The 23,922-nt window shown below is 45.4% G+C and overlaps 1 protein-coding gene across 15 annotated transcripts in view; it reads right to left on the bottom strand.

The window, feature by feature from the left end:
- The window catches only part of FAM120B (family with sequence similarity 120 member B), a 95,432-nt gene that overhangs the window by 57,494 nt on the left and 14,016 nt on the right, over positions 1 to 23,922 (bottom strand). For 14 of the 15 annotated variants that reach the window (XR_013555862.2, XR_013555863.2, XR_014137743.1 and 11 more), the window contains exons 3-5: positions 21,657 to 21,837; positions 9,021 to 9,122; positions 527 to 699 (exon numbers count right to left, since the gene is read on the bottom strand). Coding sequence is in view for 9 of the 15 variants with exons in the window: in XM_078447602.2 (XP_078303728.2) it covers positions 527 to 699; positions 9,021 to 9,122; positions 21,657 to 21,837 (456 nt within the window). In the remaining 6 variants the exon portion in view is untranslated. The remainder of the gene's footprint in view (positions 1 to 526; positions 700 to 9,020; positions 9,123 to 21,656; positions 21,838 to 23,922) is intronic. The other variant, XM_078447604.2, reaches the window with a different exon arrangement.

The following is a 23,922-nucleotide window of genomic DNA, read 5'->3' as shown; positions in this document are numbered from 1 at the left end:
CACAATGCAATGCCCCAGTAACCCCAGGGAGTAACCGTACCTCGTCCCAGACTGGGGTAGGGAAGTGCTTAGTAAACATCTGGAGAGGAGCGAGCGACTGCACCTTGGACAGTGGAAGTAAGCTGCCAGGAACCCTGGGCCTTCTCACCACAACACTGGACCCCAGGACGGGAGCCACCTCCCAGACAGTGACAGCCACAGGGGAGGCACCACATGAGTCAAAATGCTTGGAAAGCATAAGCAAAGTGAAAGCAGGTTCCCTCACCTGCAAGGTCTCCCCAGCCTTCACTAAACTTACGTGCACTGCAAGTCTCCAGGTCCGACAGCAGACAGGCCTCTGACATGTGTGCCAACATGGAACCCGTGTTTTAGTTAGAGAACCGCGGGGGGCTAGCGCTCGTGGGGTAGATGCTGGAAAGATGGCACGGGAAAGAGTCCGCAGCCACACCCCAGGCCACCACCCTCCCACAGGCAAGGGCAGGAGTGAGGAGCCACTGCAGCACCCAGAGTGAGGAGCTCAGGTCACCTGCACGAAGAGGTAGGTCAGGAGGCAGCACAGTGCTTTAAAGGGATTCTCCACCGCCTGCAGCTCTTCTCTTGAGGAGGAGAGGTCGAAGCAGCCTAGCAGCGCGTCCAAGCGCCGGGCTTGTATCCCTGCGTCTTGGTTCAGCCACAGTAATTTCAAGTTAGGGGTTCCCCCTAGGTAAAAGCACAAACCCCATTTATCATTATCCTTTGCACCACCAAGTTATCACATGCTTCTTGTAGAAATACAATAAAAGAATAAAAGACACTAACCTCTTCTCTTTCTGACATCCTTGGGCTTTAGGGCTTAAAGAGCTAGAAAGTAAACATGGACAGACCTACCTGGTTAAAAGAAACAAACCCTAAAAGGCCAGCACGTATGTACTTCATTGAGAACATTCTTCTTTTCTTAAAGGCGGTGCTTTGAGGGAAATGAGGGCTTTTTTCCTACCTGCGCTGCGTCCTGCGTTGTGAGGAGTGCTTTTCAGAGTATGTGTCAAAGGCCCTGTCTCAGGGTGTGAGAAACAACACAGCCACATGAAACGCTGCTGGAAAGGCCACCAATTGACCCTGTTAGCGTGTTCTCTTGTTCCCCTAACCAGCAGTTTCCAAACTTGAACGTAAAAAGAACCCGCTGCAAAGACAGATATAAATGTAAAAACCACGTTTTCCTGGGTCCTACATGCAGAAAGCCCGCTCCACCAGCTTGAGAGTACCTGGAGTGTGCACTGAACAGCCTGCAGGTGTGGGTGCAGGGCATCTGGGGACCCCATGCTTTCCAAAGCATGTCCCTAAAACTAGTAAGCAGAAATTCCTAACATAATTTTTAGTGTTTCATTTCTATGTTTTACATATACGTTTAAATTATTAGGGTAAAATAAAACAAAGAGACAGCCGTTACTCATTTCCTTAAACCACAACAAATGACAGTGTGGGTCTGCAGGAAGGACAGAGGCCTCGCTGGTGCTGGCAGACAGAGCTACAGATTCCGGGCCGAGCCAGGTCCCTGTACGGGCAGCTGCTGGGCATTTCTGTAGGGTCATGCCTGAAAAGCCAGGACAGCTGGGGTCTAAAACCCAGTAACCAAATGGCATCAGAATTAAATGACTCAAAAAGGAAGCTCTTTTTTCCTTATATCGCTCACAGTATGATTTAACATTCTCAGTTGTGTATCTCCCACCATCAAAAGTGAAACAACCGAGCAAAGTCACCTGCATTTCTGAAATGGCTGAAGTGTTTCCTCTATCAAAAAACATTTATCATTATTCTGGGGAGAAAAAAAAAATCATTTTTCTCTTTAAAGACTGAAAATACTAAAGATAACTGGCAAAAAAAAAAACCCAGACCCAATCTCCCGCGCTAGTTAATAAGACAGAGATACTACTCCAAGGTGATCACAATGGTCAGTCATGACTTCCCAGAAACACGCTTTTCAGGGAAATAATCATCTTGCAGCGACAGCAAACCGTAGCCCATGGGCCAAATGCACTTCATCCTGTTTCTGTAGGCCCATAAACTAAGAATGGTTCTTGGAGGTTTAAATGACCGAAAAAAATCAAAAGAAAAATATTTCTCAATGTGAGAAAATTACATGAAGTGCCAATTTCAATGTCCCTAAATAAAATTTTATCGAAACAGCACCACACTCATTCATTCTTGTGCTGCCTGTGGCTCCCTGCGCAGTCTGAATGCAGAGCTGGGTAGCAGCACAGAGACCACATTGCCCCCAAGGTCTAAAATATTTACATCTAACTCTTTGCAGAAAAAGTTTGCCAAGCCCTGATCTAAGGTAAGGGATGAATATCCCATTATCACAGTTATTTCAAATATACTAAAGTAGTTGAAAAACATTTTTTCTGACTCTACCCTCCCCAAGTCATGCATTGTAAAAAACTTAGGAAAAAAATAGCATAAATAAAATAAAAATAAAAATCATCGACAACCCTGTCACTCAGATATAGCCATATTTTAAAACATAGCTTCTGGTCCTTTTTTCAGTGCATGTAAAGCATTTACCCACCCAGCTAAGAGGCCAAGTCCCCATTACAATGCAAGGGGATGGACAATGAAAGATTTTACTTGTGTTTCATTTGCTTACACATAAGAGTTTAATACAGGAAGAATGAGCTTCATGAGATATATTTAGAGCCAAGTATTGTGGCAGTAATGAACATGAGATGTTCTGAACAAACAGTGTGACATGCTGATGGCAGTTACTCCCACCCTTAGCGTCATCTGGGAATCTGTTAAAACTGCCAATTCTTGGGGTGCCTGGGGGGCTCAGTTGGTTAAATGTCCGACTTCGGCTCAGGTCATGATCTCACGGTTCGTGAGCTCGAGCCCCACGCTGGGCTCTGTGCTGGCAGCTCGGAGCCTGGAGCCTGCTTCGGATTCTGGGTCTCCTCCTCTCTCTGCCCCTCCCGCCTGCCTGCCTCTCTCTCTCTCTCTCTCTCTCTCTCAAAAAATAAATAAATATGTATATTTTTTAAATTACCAATTCTTGGGGCCCTGCCCCAGGCCTCCTAAATCTAATTCCAGGGGGCAGGGGGCAGCAATCTGTTGTAACATGCTCTCCACGTGATTCTGGTGCAGGCAAAGTTTGAATACCACGAAACAGCTAAGAAATAATTTACGCAGACAAAAATAACTTAAAAAAAAAAAAGCTAAAAAATCAATTACATAAACAAGAATAACTTACCAATAATTAAATTGGTTCTTGAGGTCTAATGATAAAATAGATTATAGAAAACCACCAGTTTGAAAAATCATGTCCTCAGAAATTAGAGAATTTTAATCCTAAATTCAATCAATTATTCAGTCAGAAATAGGCACTGAACACTCATTTGCATGTTAATGTAGGAGGTAAGACACCACCACAGCCTTCTCCAGAACGTGAGGGTCTTTGTCTTTAATACAAGACCACATATTCTGGAGCTGTCATCATTTCATGCCACAAGCAGTACTCGCTGGGCTGTAAAGGGGACCCTCTGATGACCCCATGTAACAGCTGTAATTATAAGGTTGGTTCTCTTCCTAAGTACTATCCACAGATATACTCCTCAGTTGATACATTTCATCATCTTAAGCCACAAAGGGTGAATTTCTTTGAAGGATCATTTACATTAGTTCTCTTCTACTCGTAAACTGACTCTAGTCAAAGTGGTGTTTAACCTTGGTATGATAACCCAAGAGGTTGGGCCTACCTAACACAAAAGATACTGTTAGTAATTTCAATTTAAGGTGCGCCCAAGTGGCTCAGCTGGTTGAGCATCTGACTCTTGATTTCGGCTCAGGTCATGATCCCAGGGTTGTAGGATCGAGCCCTGCATTGGGCTCTGTGCGGAGCATGGGGCATGTTTGGGATTCTCTCTCTCCCTCCCCCCAACTTGTGTGCTCCCTCTCTGAAATAAATAAAATGAAAACCAAAATTAAAAGAAACCTAATCTGGGGGCACTTGGGTGGCTCAGTTGGTTAAGTGTCCAATTCTTGCTTTCAGCTCAGGTCATGATCTCCTGGTTCATGGGATCGAGCCTCATGTCAGGTACCATGCTGATGGCTTAGAGCCTGGTTGGGATTCTCTCTCTCCCTCTTTCTTTGCCCTTCCCCCCACTCATGTACACATGCTCTCTCTCAAAGTAAATAAACTTAAAAAAATTATTAAAAAAAAAAACCCACGAAACCTATTTTGATCAGAATTGAAAGGCAGATCAGCTCAGAGCTCCTCTCTTTCCACCACACCCACCCACACCCACACCCACACCCACACACACCCCTCACTCCTGGGGACAGACAAGACTGGGCCAGAAAAGATCAAGGGTGGCCCCTAGACTTCCCCCAGAGCTCCATGGGCAGCTGAGATGTTTCAAAGAGCCACAGACCTAAAAAATCAATCTCACCTTTAGGTCATCAACTAGCATCGCATCTAAAACACATCAGCTTCAAAAACCTGCTTATGTGACTTGGTAAAAGATTTTGTGTGAACAGATGGTCAGGAAAGCCTAGGAGCCCTCCGGGGGACCCGAGCCCACAGAGGTGGGGCAGAGGGCTAGGGAAGGAAGTCACTTCTGTGAATGGCAAGGGTGAAGACCTTCTCGAGAGATACCTGGACGACCCACTGCTGGCAAAGGGCTGCTGGCTGCACCTCTTGAGTAACAAAGCAATAGAGCAATGGTTCTGTTTGTGTTTTTACAGCAGTGAACACGACTGAGTAAAGACACTCTTGAGACTCTAAGCCATGGCCATTGTGTACACTTTTTATATGGAAATATGTATTTCAATAGCTGTGTCTTAAGACTTATCTTATGGCTATCTCCCTTGCACATCACTAGGGTGATAAAAACCACACACCTGTCTGGTTTGTGCCCACTGTCAGGATGTGACTGATGAGGGTTCTCAAAGTTAAATACATCTTATGTCTCATGTTTACCTGGGAAGACTTTATTAGTTCATGAGTTTGATTTACATGAATATTTGTTTAATAGAGCATTCCTGGCCAAAATAAAACAAAATTAAAATCCCTGAGGACTTATATGTGAACTGAATCTTCACTATGGCTGGGTAAACTTCAACAGCCTATTTATAATGAGGAAAAAAAAAATCATTCAGCTATAAACAGAGTAGAATGCATTAATAACATATTCAGCTCTAAACGTACACGGATGAAATGTCTAATTTCACGCTTGCGAAACGACACTGTTATACCACATCTACCTAATGCACTCAAAATACAGTGAATGTGGCTATAAAAAGCAGTGTGAAATTCAACTGTTGGCTTATGACTCAAATGTGTATTTGTAACACATTATCCGACAAATCTTCAAACTATTTTTACAAATGGAAAGAAAACCACAACTGAGGTTTTAAACCCATTTCTCTCTTTTTTAAAAATGTTTATTTATTTATTTATTTATTTACTTACTTACTTACTTAGGGAGAGAAAAGCATGTGCACACAGCGGGGGAGGAGCAGAGCGAGGGAGAGAGAGAATCCCAAGGAGCCCAGCACGAGGCTCCATCCCACAAAGGCGAGATCATGACCCACGCTTGTATCAAGACACCTCACTGACTTGAACCACCACGGCCCCCCAAACCCATTTCTCTTGATCCAAGATCTCAGGTAGGCAGTTCCAGAAGTGGGCCATCCTGTCATCACCTCCTCACCTGGTGTGCATCCGATGGCAGCTGGGGATTTCTACTCACCACCCATAGAAGCTGACAACATTTGACAACTTTCTTGATCTGCACCCATCAGGTGTCAAGATGAAAAGTGTCAACAGTATACAGAAGAGAGGCTGAAATCAGAAAGCTTCACTACCACTTCCCAGCAAATGAGACATGAGTTAAACACAGCCCTTCTTTCAGGAAATGTACCATTTCATGTCATTTCACTCTGTAAAAGTCTCCTAAGAGGACCTGAAAGATTTTGGTGAGTAAAATGTCCTTATATAGCCAGAAATACTAAGTTTATTTACTGATTCTTGAACAACACTTGACAAAAACTGCAGGTAGACAAGTTGCCAATTAGAAGTCTATAATCAGCTGTCCCAGGTTTCTAAAATAAGGGTATGCTTATGGGGACTGAAAAATGACAATGGGGGGGGGGGGAGAAAATCACTACTACTTTGTCCAAGGGAAAAAAATCTCCAATTCTGGAGATAAAAATGCTATTTCTAATGCCTGCCCGTTGTTTGCTCCAAGACTCATTCCACGAAATGCAGAACACTGGTAAGTGAGGAAGAAGAAAGAAAGCGGGTTGCATGTCCACAGACTCTTCAAGAGCTATGTCTGGGGAAAGGAAGCTAGATTTCAAGGTACACCCTTCTTGCATCATTGGAAACAGCATGTCTCACGATATGTGGTGAGATAAATGAGAGCTGTAACACGTAGCAACACGTGATCCCTGTAACACAGATTAGGCATTCGCACATACATCTGACTGTCTACAACCTGCACACACACACAAATACACACACACACACACACACACACACACACACACACACGGGACATCTGACTGTCTAAAACCTACATACACACACGGGACATCTGTCTACAACCTGTACACACACACACACAGGGGACATTTGACTGTCTACAACCTGCACACACAGGGGAACACAGGAAGATCAGTGAGCAACCTGAATAAAATATGCCAGTGATGACATTTACTTTTCTGCTCCCTGACTGGTCAGTTTTAATTCTTTCTCCTTTTTAGGTAACCTCTGCAATTTTTCTGCTCCCCTGTTTCCTTTCCATTTTGTTGAAAAATATCTTATGATTTCTGTTTTATTTCCACTATTTAAGAAAGCAAGCTGTATCAAATGTGCTGTTAGAAGAAAGCCTTTAAGAGAAAAACACTCTGGTCTCTCTACCAGGAGATTCACTGAAAATATAACATTTATGGAATCAACCTGATTGAAGCTCTCTCAGGAGAACAAGAAAAATCAGACGTGTGTCCTGAGGTGACACTCCTTCCACCGACAGCACTACTGGCCTCACTTGGGAACAAGGACTCTGATCAGACCTCAGGGGCATTTCACACCCACATGAGAGGCACCTACAGGTGTCAAGTCTTCTGATGTAGGTGTAAGGAAAGCCCCGGTCAGAGGATTCCATGGTTTTTAACCACATGTAGTCTCAGCCTCGGAAAACGCCTGTCACAGAAGCATGGACAGTCTGTTCCTCCATTTTAGTTTAAAAACCATTTGGCATGTTTCCTCATGGATACAGAAAAGTATTTAATATTAAAAAAAAAATCTTGTTAAAAAAGTGGCGGGGGGGGGAGGGGGGAACGCCTGGGTGGCTCAGTCGGTTAAGTGTCCAACTCGATTTCAGCTCAGATCACGATCCCAGGGTCATGGGATGGAGCCCAGCAGCGGGTTCTGGGCCGACAGTGGAGCCTGCTTGGGATCCTCTCCCCCCTCTCCCCTCCTCTGCCCCTCCCCCGTTTGTTCTCTCTCTCTCTCTCTCCCCCCCCCCCCCCCACTTGCACATGCTCTCTCACTCAAAAAATAAATTTAAAGTTTTGTCATTTTTGTATCATTAACACAAGCATAGACAAGCAGAGCGACTCATGTACATTATCAGCAATGGAAGCTCAGGACCACATCCAGGTCACTGGCAATGGGGGACAAAGGAGCCTTTCAGACCCGGCCCTCTGCACGAGTTCTTCCTAGAGCAGAGCCCGGCACGCTGCCCCGCGTGGGTCTGCATCACAGGCAGAACCTTGTGGGGCCAGTCGTGCCAAGGAGACTTTTTGCATAAGCCCCAGAAGGAGTCTCTGTGATAATTTTATGACTTCCAGAGTTTATTAAAACATTTTAGGGAGTGGCCTTTAAAACTAACTCATAATATAATGACGAATAGCCAAATATTCTCTTTAATTCAAACCATTTAGAAAACTATAATAATCCCTTTTCATATTATTTTTGGAAAGACACAATAAGATGGAAATAATAAAACATTTTTGAAAAATCATTTTGGTTATCCTTTCAAAATATTTCTTGCTGTAAACACAAATGTCAATTCATCTTCATTTGTTTTTTTGATAAGTACCTTTTTAGGTGTGCGTCTATCACTGACTGAGAGAATAAGGAAATATTCTCTATAATAACTTTCCTCACCTTCTCCCCCAGTACAATTCTATTTAGGAGAAAAATACTTTGCAGTGCTCACATCCTTATTTGGTAAACTACAGGCCCATGTGATTAAAAATAATAGTGGCATGAGAGAATTTAATGCATACAAAAACGGATTATCAAAATTTTAGAAAATATCTGTTCTCTGAAACAATGACAAGGGACACTAAAAATAAGCCCTCACCCCCCCCCCCCCCCCCGCCCCTTGGACCTGCCTCTGTGTAGAACACCACCTGAGTCATAAATCCGTGCTCTTGTGTAGGTACCAAGAACTCACAGGAAGAAAGGACTTCAGCTAATTTCTAGGGGACTTTGTTTTTCCTTCCCTCCCATTAAGGGTTTTAAGATAACACTCGTGGAAGGAAAATCTACTTTTCCAGCTGAAATAACTTCCCTTTCTCTTCCCTTTTCAGTTCATCAAAACACACTTCCAGGGGTAGGGAGGAGACAAGAGTTAATTTAATCAGAATATCAAGAACCCAACCCTGTGAATTTGGTGGACATTTACTGAGTGATGACCAGGCACGAGGCCTGGGGATCTGGCAGCAATGGGCTCAGACCCGCAGCCATGCTCCTCTCGGAGTGGCTCGCTCTCCCCTAGTGCGGCCCTTGAACAGAGCACAGGTGGGGTGAGGCAGTCAGGCAGCAGACTGGCCCAGACTGTTCCCAGCTGTCGAACGCCCTTTCCTCTGCTATGTTTGAATGTTGTTAGACAGATACACTCCTCTTGGGCCCAGGGTTAAAATGAAAATTGGCTTAAGCGCAGTTCTAGAAAAATATGTTTCCACAATGGATCCATTACTGGATTTGTATCAAATGGTGAACAGATTTGATTTATTGAAACCAAAGCTGTCTGTACCTGGAACGTTCATCCGCAGAGGCCTGACGAGGTCCGGGTGCCTCAGTGGGTTCCCAGAGTACACAAACCACTCCTTGACAGTGGGGCAGGTGCTGGCGCCATCTGAGTAGAGACAGCCGGATCAATAGATACGCATGAGTACCGACACTCGTCACCAGGCTAACAGTGAGACAGACCCAGCTCCCCCGGGCACCAATTTCAAGCTGGTGAGTACAGGGAGTCCTTACATCCAAGGTCACTGAGAGGGACCTCAGGCATCCAACAATTAGTTCCGTACCCTCCGATCCCATTTCAACAAGAACAAGAACCTCTGGGGTGGGAGAGCCGGCAGGATAACTTGGGTAAGTAAGCAATGATGGAGGGCAGAGGTAACCACCTAGATGGTTCCTATAATGTCCTTCCTTTTGGGCCCTCACACTGCTCCACATAGCATTTAGTGAAAACTGGGAGGACAGTCCTTTCTGGTCTTCAATCTACTATTTAATGCAACTATCAAGACTACTATGACATTAGACAATTCAAAAAGCTGGTAGGAATAATATAGAATGAAGGCATTTCTGGGACGCCTGGGTGGCTCAGTTGGTTTAGAATTCGACTCTTGATTTCGGCTCAGGTCACGATCCCAGGGTCATGGGATCCAGACCCCTGTGGGGCTCTGCGCTGACAGTGGAGCCTGCTTAAGATTCTCTCTATCTCTCCCCCCTCCCCTGTTCATGTGTGTGCTCGCTTGCTCACTCTCTCTCTGTCAATAAATAAATAAAGTAAAAAATAAAACAGGCATTTCTGTATGCTGGATCATTAACTGCTATTAAAAATTCAGTTTATGGGGCACGTGGGGGGCTCAGTCAGTTAAGCGTCCGATTTTGGCTCAGGTCATGATCTCGTCCTTCGCAAGTTCGAACCACACTCAGACTCTGTGCTGACAGCTCGGAGCCTGGAGCCTGCTTCAGATTCTGTGTCTCCCTCTCTCTCTGCCCCTTCCCCTGCTCACATCTACCTCTCTCAAAAATAAATAAACGTTTGAAAAAGAAATTAGAAAAAAATTCAGTTTGTCTTCTGTTCTACCTTACTCCGTAAGCAAAGGTGGAAGGTGGCTCTCCTACTGCACACACTCGCCTAGCTTGGGGTCTCCGGGCTGCTGTCTCTTCAGCACCCAAACCTCCTGCCTCCACGCCTGCCTCCCCTTCCCCAGGGCCCTCTTGACCACCCCCTGACCCTTTGAGGTCTGGTTTCCTTCCCCACACGGCCCAGCCCTGCTTAGACTGTCTTCAGACTCACCCCACCCAAGCCATTGTCCATGTAAATGCAGGCTTTTTGGTTTTTGCTTTTTTACGATGAAAGTTAGACCAGGCTGACACCCTAAATGGAAATCGCACAATAAAGCCCAAGGTGCCAGCATAAGAGTGTAGACCTGGGAGCACGTAGAGCCCCGCAGCCCCCACCCCACCGCACGCCGTGTGCCCTGGCGTCCTCACCTAGATCTGCACACGGCGGGCCTGCAGCACCCCTAGGTCTCTGGCTCACCAGTGCCTGGGGTTGTGTGCTGCTCGGCTGGGCCCCCGAGGACCCCAGCTCTGGCTCACATCCTGCTCCCCGGCTAGAGCACCTCCCATCCTCCACCCCACCATGCCCTTTCTCATCTCCACATGTGGATGTGGTCCACACCCCTCCCCTCTCCCCTTCCTCCACTCAAGACCTGCGTGCTTCCCCACCACGGTTCTCTGGCCGACACTGCACGTGCCTGCTTACTCCCCTCATCACTGCCCACCCGACCGAGCTCCTGGGACCAGGAGAGAGTCATCGTCATGGTCCCAGGGCAGATGCTTACTAACTTTAATGAACACATTCAACTTAGCCTAAATCCCACACATACAAAAAGAAAAAGAAAAAAAGAAAATCTGAATAGTATTCTTACGGCTGCTAAAAAACCAAACAAAAACACCCAACCCACTTTCTACGTAATTCTCTTGGCCAAGGTGTTCACCACCCTAAAAAATAGTCAGCTGAGCGAATGGTGTTCTAAGCCACTATTTCCAAAAGGAGAGCATTCTCTCACACCCAAGACAAACGTCACCGGCTTTCGGCGTCTCGCTGGATGAGGACACTCAACCACCGGCACGCGCCTAGTCTGCCGACTGTCTCCTTAGCAAGACTGAAACATTTACAAAACCACATTTTATGTCATCTTTCATCTACAACTGCTCCAAATCTCTAAATATAAGGGTTTGGGGTTGACTTCTCAGAGTTTTAATTCCAAATAACATGAGAAGAAAGCAGTTTCATGATAGGCACTGGTATCCTTTATTAAACAACACCAGGTACATTGTCTTTTATTTCCTCCCCTGTTAAGACCTAGAGAAGTCAGTTTTTGGACACATATTCCAAGAGAAATGCCACACAGCAGTCACTTACTCGGCTACCATCCAGGAAGAGCTGCCCAGCCCAGTGAGACCAGCTCAACAGGATCCATACACCCTGCTGCTGTGCAAGGCACGCACTGGGCCGAAGACCAGCAGAGACCCCGGCTTCCCCCTCTTCTCCAGAATTCTCATCAGCACAGACAGCAAATTCCTTCTTTTCTCCACGATTTAGGCCAGTAGGGTTAAGTCCACATTAACCCTTAACAAAGTTTCTCTTAATTAACAAAAGAACAAAAGCTTTTGCTTTTAAGGTGACTGACTTAAACCCAATGAGTTTCATTGACCACACAATACAGTCACGGAACAAGAGTGAACCACGCTGCTGAAAACGCAGTACCTGTCAGCTACTGACCACACAGAGGCTTGAATATGAAAACCCGCAATTTCTATCACATAACAAATTAGCTAGCCAGAGGATTAAAGTTAAAGCCGCCCTGCTGATCTGAACTTTCACTCCCTAAATGAACTTTTATCTGAAGCTGTGGGCCAGGATACAGGAAGTGACAGAGATATTAATACATGAGTATTTTTCTGAGGTGCAGGGCAAGTAAAGGAGCATTAAATCACTTTGTGGGTTCTGCCCCTCCCCGTGTGAGCTGCTGGGCAACAGGGACACCCAAGGTGCGTCCTCACTTCCTTCCTCTATCATGAGAGGCCACAAGGGCAGTGCACGGTAGCTAGAAAATGTCAACATTTACAAGAATTAAGTTTTATAGTCTGGTTAATGACTTTTCCAAACCTAAATATTCAGATGGCAGCATTTTCACTTTTATTCAAATTATCCCTCTCACAGACGCGGTTAAACTCCGCAATCCTTCCAAAACCCAGAGCTAGATGTAAAGTGTTACCTGAGATCCTCTTAAAAGAAACAGATACTGCTGAAAAATCCTAGAGTTCAGCCTGTTATCTGGGGTGCCACATAATTTCAGAGATTTTTCTATAAAACTCCTTAAAGAAAACAGAGGCAATAAACTCTTGGACATTGGTGCGAGCGATACTTTTTTGGATCTGTCTCTTGAGGCAAGGGCAACAAAGGCAAAAATAAACTATTGGGACTTCATCAAATTAAAAAAACTTCTGCACAGTGAAGGAAACCATCAACAAAACCAAAAGGCAACCTACTGAATGGAAGAAGATATTTACGAACAGCATATCCAATATGCGGTTAGTATACAGAATATATAAAGAACTCCTACAACTCAACACTAAAGAATCAAACAATCTGATTAAGAAATGGGAGAGAGGTCCAGAACAGACATTTTCCAAAGACATCCAACAGACATCTTTCCAAAGATGGCCAACAGACACACGAAAAGATGCTCAGTGTCACTCATCATCAGGGAAACACAAATCAAGACCACAATGAGATGCCACCTCACACTTGTCAGAATGGCTAGAATCAAAAAGACAAAAACAACGAGTGTGGGGGAGGACGTGGAGAAAAGGGAACCCTTATTCACTGTTGGTGGAAGTGGAAACTGCTGCCACCGCTACGGAAAACAGTATGGAGGCTCGTCACAAACCTAAAATAGAAATACCACGTGATACGGTAATTTCATTTCTGGGTATTTACCCTGATAAAATGAAAACACTAATTTGAAAAGATATGTGCAACTCTATGTTTGTGGCAGCGTTATTTACAATAGCCAAGATATGGAAGCAGCCCAAGCTGTCCACCGACAGACGAATGGATAAAGGTACACACACAAACACAGAGGAATTATCAGCCAGCCATAAAAAGGAATGAAATGCTGCAACAACAAAGATGGATGTAGAGGGTCTTATGCTAAGTGAAACAAGCCAGATGGAGAAAGACAAGTACCATATAATTTCCACTGGTACGTGGAATCTAAAAAAAACCAAAACAGATGTACAAACAGAAAGAGACTCATAAATACCGAGAAAGCGGAGGTTGCCAGAGACGAGGTGGGGGGTGGGAAGGGTGGATGAAATAGCGGAAGGGATTAAGAAGACGACTTCCAGTTACAAGATAAATAAGGCACGAAGACGAAAGTAGAGAGTAGGTAATGCAGTCAATAATTTGGGAATAAGCTTGTATGGTGACAGATGGTAACCATACTTATCGTGCTGAGCTTTTTTTAATTTATATAAATGTCGAATCACTGTGTTGTACACCTAAAATGAATATCGTATGTCAACTACACTTCAATTAAAAATGTTAAAAATTAAAAAAATAAAACTCTGTTTAACAGGAAAAACAAAATTTCAGAGGTTTTAATCTGGCATGCACTTTGAAACTACAGCAGAAACATGGGCAACAATTCGGTGTGTCTGAATTGAAATGAAATAATCTTCTTAAATGCCTAAAAATCAAGAAAAAGAGAAGAGGAAATGAAGTTTGGTAATTCCTAAAAGAAAAGGCTGATTTCTCAGACTTTCGACTTGCCAGGCTGCGCGTGCAAAGGAGTGAAGAACTTGAGAAAAGTTCTCTGCTAGTTTACCTCCCTTCAAGCTGTAACATTTTATACGGAAAAAGGAAAAAAAAGACATAATCAAACTTGGTCTTCTGCTACTCCCAAAGGACGGACACACGGCTCCACTGCGTACGATCTTCTGTATGTAACGAAGACACCTCTTCTCGGAGCAAAGTTGTGGAAGTGTCCACACTGGCAGTCCCTCCCCAGGAAAACTCTGCCTCGCTTATGCCCACCGCTCCTCCCCAGGCGTGTGCTGGGGCAGCGGCGGGCAAGGGGCGAGACAGTGAGGAGAAGCAATGTTGATCACAACCTCTCAATTACTGGGACTTCCAAGTTTGATAACATCCCTCAGGCTTTTAAAGAAAGAGATCTGTCCTTAGGGTTCTGTAATATTTTTATACTCCTAGTTTAATCTATGCTTATATGTGGCCTTAGTCCTGAAAAAGTTAAAAAAGTTCCCCAAACATACTCTCTTGTGTACACGTATCTAGGATTTTAATGAGCCAGTGGCCTGGACAGTGACCATTTACCCACGGGGCTGGCCGCCCCATCAGGAGAGCACCAGCCTCCTCCAGCTGTGTGGGGGTCCCTAGAAGGGCGCTGGGGGAGAAGGAGGGCAGAATGGCAAGGGAAGAGTGTGACCCCCCCCCCCCCAACCGCAGACGGCTGCCTGCGTGCACGGCTCTGGCCGGCCTCTCCGTCGGCAGAGCGGTAAAGGAGGACACACTTTGCCTTTGCTTCGGCACCTTCCTGAGTTTTTTCCATTTCCTAAAATGTATAAGGCTTCACAGTGATGTAAGCTAAGCTTTTCATTAGGAGACAGTCAGAACCTGAAGTAAAGTGAGAACAGGCATGAAGGCAGGATGGGAGGAGGCGGGAATGACGGCAGCCGGTCTGGGGCCATGACACCACCTGGCCGTCTAAACAGCACACAGTTGGCCAGACAGAATACACGGAGGAGAGCTGCCAGCCAAGCACCTCAATATAATCAGAGGAGGTGGAGTACCCAACAGACCAGCCATCCGAGCTATACCCAAAACTGGGGACTCTGAAGCGCCTGCCTATCAATCCAGTGCCCGTGCTTTTTGGCTCAGGCCTCCGGTGTTGGCGGCTGCGCGAGTTTAAGACTCAGGGTCTACACCTGTGGGGTGAGAGGCGCCTTTGGTTCTAAATCTCACTTTAGTCAAGTGGCTCCCACCTGCCGGTCAGACTGGGCTCAGAGAAGGCTGCTTGCCTGTGGGACCTGAAAGCCCATCACTCTTTCTCCTGTGTCTGAAATTCCACTGTTACAGTCCTCTTCTAAGGAAAGCTTTGCTAAGTGGAAATACTCCTGAAATGGTCATATTTTAAACATATACTCAAAAATCAGATCGCGAATCACCTAATTTATACTAAGAATCTGCAGGGCACAGTAAAATGCCACCTGAACAGTCTCTGCTAGCTCAGCTGACAGCAAACGGGGACAAGGGACATCAGACAAACAAGCCCATAAACAAACTGTGACGAGATCAGAACAAACATACACGGTCCTTTTTTGATAAAGGAGTAAGGGAGGAATTTGGGGGAGGTAGTTTTTAAGGGCATAAGGAACAAACAGAATTGATCAGAATGGCCTGAGCTAGAAAAAAGTAAAAGTTGTATCTGTCAACATGGATATAGTTTCTAGAGCATTGCAAGTAGATGGGACCACTTGGGTGTAAAGGGGTCAAATGCAGTGTGAGGACCTCCCACATATGGGGGTCGGCAGAGAGCAGGGGCTGGGGGAGGAAGGCCGGGAGGGACGTGGGCCATCGACATGGGGTCCCAAGCAGAAAGCTGACCGCCAGGGAGGAGCTGGCGGACAGACAGTGTCTGCAGAGAGCAGACAGGTGGAGGACTCACTGGGGCACCAGGCCTTGATGGAGAAAGGAAGTAGAGATGGAAACTTTTCCATATGTTGACAATGAAGTGGTGAAATGTTCCCACAGTGTAGGAAAAACAAACCAGGAATTAGAAGATTAAGAAACACAGAGTATCATCCTAGGAAGTAAAACATCCATTTCTTAGCAGTTCTAATAACAGAAACAGAGATAACAGAGAGGAGAAAAATTTGTAAACATAAAGGGTAAAGAAGCTATCATTAAAACTTTGCAGAGAAAAGAGAGGCACCAAAAAAGGAACTAGAATCACACTGGCATCACACTGGCGCTGACTTCATCAGCGCCCCTGATACTACAGCAGGGAGGGAGGTGGCCAAGGTGGGGGCAGAGCTGCTTGGCCAGTGTTCCCACCGACACCTCTATATCTGGACAAATTTCTTTTTTTTTTAGTTTATTTATTTATTTTGAGAGAGAAAAATATTCATTTATTTTGTGTGCTCACGAAAGCAGGGGAGGGGCAGAGAGAAGGGGAGAGAGAGTCCCAAGTAGGCTCCGCACCATCAGAGTACAGCCCCATGTGGGGCTCGAACCCACAAGCTGCGAGATCATGACCTGAGCCGAAATCAAGAGTCGGACGCTTAACTGACCGCACCACCCAGGCGCCCCTGGACAAATTTCTGAAGCCACTGCATTCTCGAGTTGGACAGAGGCCTGTGCAGACTGTGGCCTCGGGAGGGAGAGCCCGAGCAGAGCAAGAAAGTCTCTGAGATGAGGAGACAGAGCCTGTAGATCAAGACTGCTAGGACAGCTGGGAACGCCACACAGAACAGCAAAGACTTGGCCCTATGCAGAAAGGGGCTCCTAAACTCTGCACGGAGGTCCTCGTTGAGAACTGAGCTCTGTGTTTAGAGCAAAACTCAGGGAGGCTGGACAAGACAACTACTGACCAGCCCCACTGAGCAACCACCAGAGCCCGCACAGAGCTCCGTGACATCAGAGTCCTACCAGCCAATGTGCAGAGACTTACTTCATCAGGCACCTAGCACTCAGGTGACAGCCCAGAAAGGCCAACAGTCAGGAGCCGGGCCACTCCAGCTCTAGAGTGAAGTTCCCACAGACCCATCCTAATAAAGCGTAAAATTTAAAGGATCAGGTAAATTAACTGCCTGACGGACCACAAGACAATACCCTTCAGTGATCCAAAATCTTCTAGCTTACAATCTAAATACAATGGACATGAGAAAAGCAGAAATACGTGAGAATAAGCAGAACCCTGTGGCCCTCTTATAAGGAGGAAACTCAGTAAACAGACCCAGGCCCAGAAATGATGGGGCTGATGGGAGTTAGTGGACAAGGACTTGGAAACAGCTCCTATGAATAAATTTAAGGTTTTAAAGGCAAACGTGAAGACAGGGGAAAAAAAAAAAGAAATGGAAGATTTTTTAAAAGCAGCTGAAAAACACAATATCTGAAACAAAGATTTCACTGGATGGGTTACAGCAGATTAGATGTTGCAGAAGAAAGGCTCACAGAACTTGAAAACCAAGCCAACAGGAGATACCCAAATCAAAGCAGAGATAAGAGGCTTAAAAAGCAAGTGCTCCTTGGTATGCAAGGAGCACATGCGCCATAAATCACGCACATAAGCTGGAGGCCCAGTGTGAGAGATGAAAGCAACGGAGACAGAGAACAATGTTGATGTAATGCTCATTTTGTTTCAAATTTGATAGGAAATATAAACTCACTGATCCAAGAAGCATGAGAACCCCAAGCAGAATAAACACTGAGGGTACCACTCCAAAGCTCAGTTAAACAAACTGCTGAAACCAGTGCTCAAGAGAAAATCTTACAAACAGCCAGAGAGAAAAACACTCATTACAGATGGGGAACCACAGTAAGAAGGGCCACTGTCACCACATGACAGCCAACACAAGCCAGAGACAACATGACGTCTTTACAGTGCTGAACAACAAAAATACCTAAAATTCTATGTACAGCAAAATTACACTCCTGAAATATAGATATTTTCAGGGAAAAAAACCAGGAAATTGAAATGAGCATGATAAGAAATGTAAAAGCCAAGTTCTCTAAAGGAAGAAAGATGACACTAAAGGAAATTTGGATCTACACCAGAAATGGCAGACAGAAGACTTCTCATTTGAAAACTCCTCTCAAAAGCAACTTACTATTGAAGATAATGGTTGGAAAATTACAGCTGATGGGCCAAATCTGGCTTGCTTGTTTTTATACAGTTTGAAAGCTTAAAATCTTTTCGCATTACTTCAAATGACCAGAAAATTATCAAAGTATATTCTGTGGCACAGGAAGATAATATAAAATTCAAATTCTGTGGCATGAGACAAGGAGATTAAACGTTATTGAAACACAGCTAACTCTCGGAGCTCCACCCTGTCACGTGTGCGTGACAGCAGCAGGGCTGTGTTACAGAGACTACAAGGGCCCTCAAAGCCCAAAGTATTTACCGTCATCAGGCCCTTCGCAAAAAAACTTTGCCAACCCCTGGTTTAAAGTAAAAATAAGAATCACATATTATGAGATTTAAAACCTATGCATAATCTCAAAAGATTATACATTATAGGTAATATTCTTGACATGACCAACCATTTCTGTGACACTCTCAAAAAAACCAAAATGCAGAGATGGAGGACAGACAAGCGGCCAACAGGGGACAGAGCCAGAGGGCAGGGTACAAAGTGATGGCATGAGAGAGTTCCTCTGTGGTGATGGACCAATTCTGTATCTTGACAGAACAGAACTGCATAAAACTATACACACATACAAACAAATGAGTGAATGTAAAAAAATGGTAAAAGTGATAAAAATTGTTTTAATGTGGGGCACCTGGGTGGCTCAGTTGGTTGAGCGTCCAACTCTTGGTTTCAGCTCAGGTCATGATGCCAGGGTCATGGGATTGAGCCCTGCGGCAGGCTCTGTGCTGAGTGTGGAGTTTGCTTTAGACCCTCTCTCGCTCGCTCTCGCGCTCGCTCTTGCTCTCTCTCCCCCTCTGCCCCTCCTCTACTCATGCTCTCTAAAAAAAAAACAAAAAACAACATACTAATGAATTAACATATACTTTACTACAGTCATCTTTGCGGGGGGAATTGGGGCAAGGGTACATGAAAGTCTATGCACTATAAAAAGTTTAAAAATGTACAGAAGACATAAAATAATAACAGCAAAAATGACGGGGAAAATTAAAGTTCACTGCTATGAGGTTTCCACATCACACACAATGCAGTATCGTACTATCTGAAGGCAAACTGTGGTAACTTAAAGGTGTATACAGCAGTATCAGGCAAAGCCAACTTTAAGACAAGGAGTATTACCAGATTTTTTTTAAGGGAAATCCCATAATGTTAAAAGGGTCAATTCACCACTAAACATAACAATCCTCGACATATACGCACCTAACAATAGAAGTTCAAAAATATCTGGAGCAGGGGCGCCTGGGTGGCCCAGTTGGTCAAACACCTGCCTCTTGATTTTGGCTCAGGTCATGATCTCACAGCCATGAGACAGAGCCCCGGGTTGGGCTCCACACTGACAGCACAGAGCCTGCTTGGGATTCTCTCCCTCTCTCTCTCTCTCTCTCTCTCTCTCTCTCTCTCTTTCTGCCCCCACCGTGCCCCGCTCGTGTGCACACGTGCACTCTCTCCCTCAAATAGTAAATAAAAAATAAAACTTTTAAAAAGTTAAAAAAGATATCTGAAGCAAAAACTAACAGAACTGAGGGAATAAATAAAAACATCCACAGTAACATCTGCAGATTCCCACACTCTTCTCTCAAGAACTAAGCACAAGTCAAAAGAAAACTGGGAGAACAGCCCTGTTAACACCACTGATACTCCTGGAGCAGCAGCTGCAGAACATACGTGGTTTCCAACACACGTGGGATAACAGCTAAGCAAACGACACAGAACACGCTCCATTCTCATCACCGGAAGTAAACTGGCGGTAGCAACACTGTATGTTCACGTCCTAATAGTCTTTTTTTTAGTAATTTATTTATTTTAAAAATTTACATCCAGGTTAGTTCGCATATGGTGCAACAATGATTCCAGGAGTAGATTCCTTAAACCCTTACCCATTTAGGCCATCCCCCCCACCACCCGTCCAGCAACCCTCAGTTTGTTCTCCATATTTAACAGTCTCTTCTGTTTTGTCCCCTCCCTGTTTCTATATTATTTTTGCTTCCCTTCCCTTGTGTTCATCTGTTCTGTGTCTTAAAGTCCTCATATGAGTGAAGTCACAGGATATTTGTCTTTCTCTAATTTCGCTTAGCATAATACCCTCTTAGTTCCATCCACATAACGTCCTAATGATCTTAACTTCATGTAGAAAGCCACAAAGTTGAAAAGGAAAAAAGTAAAGATCAATTGTGAGGACGAGTTCCTGTCTTCACAGAAATTTTTCCTGTTATTCTGGTTATGTAATAAAGTCATCAATATGGCTGCAAATAAATCACACTAACAAAGTCTGAAATTTTAGTAAACTTTATATACTGGAACTGAAATGTTCTGTAATGTAAAAATTCTTTCATGGTTAAGATTTTTTTTTTATCATGGGAATCAATGTGAAATCACTCATGTGAAGAGCGAATATGGAGAGAGAATCACATAAGAAAAGAAATAGAAAAAATTACTTAAACAATACCTGGTCCCTAAGTTTATCCCGTAGGTTCTTTTGTTTCTGTTTTTGAATTAGCATAAGCATCTTTCTTGTGTCTTTCTCAGGACCCATAAGCCTCTGAAGCCTGACAGCACACATGGGAAAAGGCAGTATGTCCTGGGCAGTGCCGGGAATCTAATAAAACTGGATTCAAAGAACTCTGCCACTCCGTCTCCCACCAAAGAAAAGAATGATTACAGCATTTTAATCTGACAATTCTGTCACCACCTTTAGGTCAGGTAAATGTTTACTTTCCGGAATAACAGAATAATACTAACACCAATACTGTATTGGTATGTTTGGAAATAATGGAGTTTAGGCAGAAGGACCAAAGACATGTTTTTATTGGGACCCCGCTGCTTCTTTCTCCAGTCCTGGTCACAGTGTGAGAGGCCCCGTTTCTCATCAAAGCACTCTCGAGTCAGACAGCAGCGTCCCAGGAGGCCCGTCTCGGGGGAGCAGGACCTTACGCAGGAGGTAACCCATATGTCAAGTGTCCCTAGTCTCTACTATGAAGTGCTCTTCTCCACTCATGATGCCCCCCCCAAACTGCTCCGAAAAGACAGCGATAGGGTCTAATAATTTTATACCTGGCGTTGAAGGCCCCCAGATTTTCTGTTCTGGTCACTGACAGTCCTCCCCCTACACAACTGTTGCCACTGCACGATGAAAATATTGACAGGAAACAACAACTACTCTAAAGGGAAATTTTGTTTATACTTTAAAATATGATGTACTAGATTTTATGAAATTATTTTATGAAAATCACATTTTGAGGGGGGAGTAAGTAGGCACTGTCTTCTAATAATAAACACACCCCACACTCCTGCAGGAGAAAAGGGTTTTCACATTTTTAAAAACCACCAAACCTTCTAAGGAAGAAAAATATAAAACTAAATATAAATTATTATTATATGAATTATTATTATAAATTACGAATTTATAATAAATTAAATATAAATAGATAAAACATAAGATTTTATAACAACAATGCGCTCTTCTTTTAATGAGTACTGATCAACCGCTTACTAATTAGAGAGAGATGCCCCCTGGCGTTTTCCCTTAATGCCGTACAGATGTGACTGGGATTCTCAATGACAGATTTTAAAGACAGACAAACCCCTTTCCAATCGTGTCCGCGTCCCGAAAGAATGCATTCCACCTCATCTGGCCCGTTTCTCAGACTCCAACTCCAGAGAGCACCGCTGCTAAGCGGCCCGCCCCACTCACCTTCGCCGCCCCCCAGCAGGAGGGAGTAAACGCGCTGGCGCACCGGGCGGTAGACGAAAGCCTGGCTGGGCAGAGCCTGGTCCAGCGCGTCCTCCAAGGTGTTGCTGCATTCGATCTCCCCGCTGCTCATGATGTTGTACACCAGGTAGCTCTCTGCCTGGACGTGATGTGCTCTAGCAATCTGTTCAAAATTCAGATAGGACTGGTTTCTCCTTGAAAACGAAACAGTAACCTCTAAAGAGGAAAAATCAACACCCCTGTGTCACATGCCAGTGTTTTTAGGCTCTCGGAAATGGAGCAACTGTCCCTCAAGCTCATGACATCAAGCTGGCGTCTCTGTTTTCCTGCCTCGGGGCATCTGGGCTCGAAATTGTCTTATTCCTCCTCCACCTCCAGCCTCCCAATCACCAGCAGACTTAGCGCACAGCGTGTTGTCTGCCCGCTGACAGGCATTACTTTGAAAACGTCCGGCTGACTTCGGCCCATTCCTCCCCTCTCCGGTCCACCCTCCACAGCACCCACAGCCTGTGTTCTTAGAAGAAGGTCCAGCCACTGCCCTCCCCAGAGCGTCGGAATGGCTACCACAAACCTTCACCCTAACATTCAAGGCCCCGGCGTCCTCTTTCCAGTCCACCAACACACCCGCTAGAGACCACTGCCATGCGGTCACAGTGGAACAGCTCCATTGTTCCTCAGGCACAGTCAAGCCTTCCACAGCCTCACTTGGGCTCCCGGAAATGCGCCCCTTCTGGGCCTCCCCACCCCCCACCTCACAAGCCCCTCTCCCGTGACGGTTCACCTCAAGTGGCACCCTGTCTTCTGCTCCCAACTAGAACCCACCTTCCCTTGCCTCATGGTGCTTCGGGCCACACACAGCTGGGAAAGGAGCGTGGGTCGGGAACCAGCAGGGGCCGGGTCAAGACGGGAAAGGCAGAGAGCCCAGGGTGATGCCGCCTCGTACTCGACACGAGTCCTGGGCTGGCTGAAAGGCAGACCTTGCCCTCCTCTAGGCACTGAGGTACCCTGCAGGCTCCACTTCTGCACTGCCGTCCTTTGCCCGCGTGCCTTTCCCTGTCCTGTCCTTCAGGCAAACTGTTCCGGTGGCTCCAAGTTCTCTCTCTGAAGCCAGGCCCGAGCAGGAGCTGACCAATTCTTCTGAGCTCGCACTTCTAGGCTACTGACCACGACCAGCCCGCCTCTCCCCACGCGAGAGGGAGCACAGATGTGATCTTGTAAAGGGTCAAACTTGCAGGTAGAGGCTTGAGTTCAAAGCTAGGGTCTGCCAAGTACTGGCTGTGTGACTGCCGGCAATGTCATTTAGCCCTTTCACAACACGTTCTCATGTGAGGAGGGAGGCAAGCGTGTCTCCCGAGAGCCGCGTGACAAGTAAGGCCAGCGATGTGAGGAACAGCCTCCGGTAACTACAAACAGCCGTACAAAGATACATCAGTGGAGAATCATCTCTGCATGGTCCGTATTAAACTAGCATTCTCACATCCAGCCTCATGATAAAACCAAACCAAATAAACGAGCAGAATTAGATTTAGGTCTTCTCTGTCCACTTCCCTCACTTCGAGTGGAGTCTGCTCGGATGGTGTCCAAGTCTGTGTTGAGAGCAGGCCTTTCCCCATGCGTACCTCTCCTTCTCTACTGTCCAAGCACGCTTCCACCTGGGGTTCAGATTCTGCCCTCCCTCCAATTTCTAACCCACATTCTTTTCCTTCCACGAAGCACCTTTTAAGGATGCTTCCAGGTAGGATAATTTTAACTCCTTAATACTTTTTCACCTGTAATTCTCTTAAAGTACATATTGCATTCTACTTTGTACCGTAATTTTTTATGTTACTAAAGGAACTTATCTGCTACAATGTATGTAATGGAGGAAGAGGTGAAGGACTTCTCAAGACAGGAGAACCCATGTAGTTGTACAGGACGGAGGGAAGGAGCCACCAAGGGAAAGGCCCTAAAGGTACGAGAGAAAAGGAATACTGCCTTCAAGGTTCAGTGAGACACAGTGTGACGGGCACAAGGGGCTCAGCAGTGGGAGAAACAAACGAGACCCTGCCCTCACGGCACCGTCCCGAGCATGACGTTCCAGTGAGGCATGCGCTACAGCAGGTGGGTGGCTGGTCAGGGCTTCTCCGAGTGAGTGACCGCCCAGATGGGACAGAAGACTAGTAGCCATGAAGCAGCAAAGGGGCGGGGGAGGTTCCCAAGAGGCAGAGGAGCACGTGCCGGGCCATGACAGACAAGGGACTGACCAGGC

The sequence above is a fragment of the Panthera onca genome, chromosome B2, assembly GCF_046562875.1.
Source record: "Panthera onca isolate mPanOnc1 chromosome B2, mPanOnc1 haplotype 2, whole genome shotgun sequence".
Classification (NCBI taxonomy): domain Eukaryota; kingdom Metazoa; phylum Chordata; class Mammalia; order Carnivora; family Felidae; genus Panthera; species Panthera onca.
Note: the sequence above shows the minus strand (reverse complement) of the source record. Positions and strands in the feature narration are given on the sequence as shown.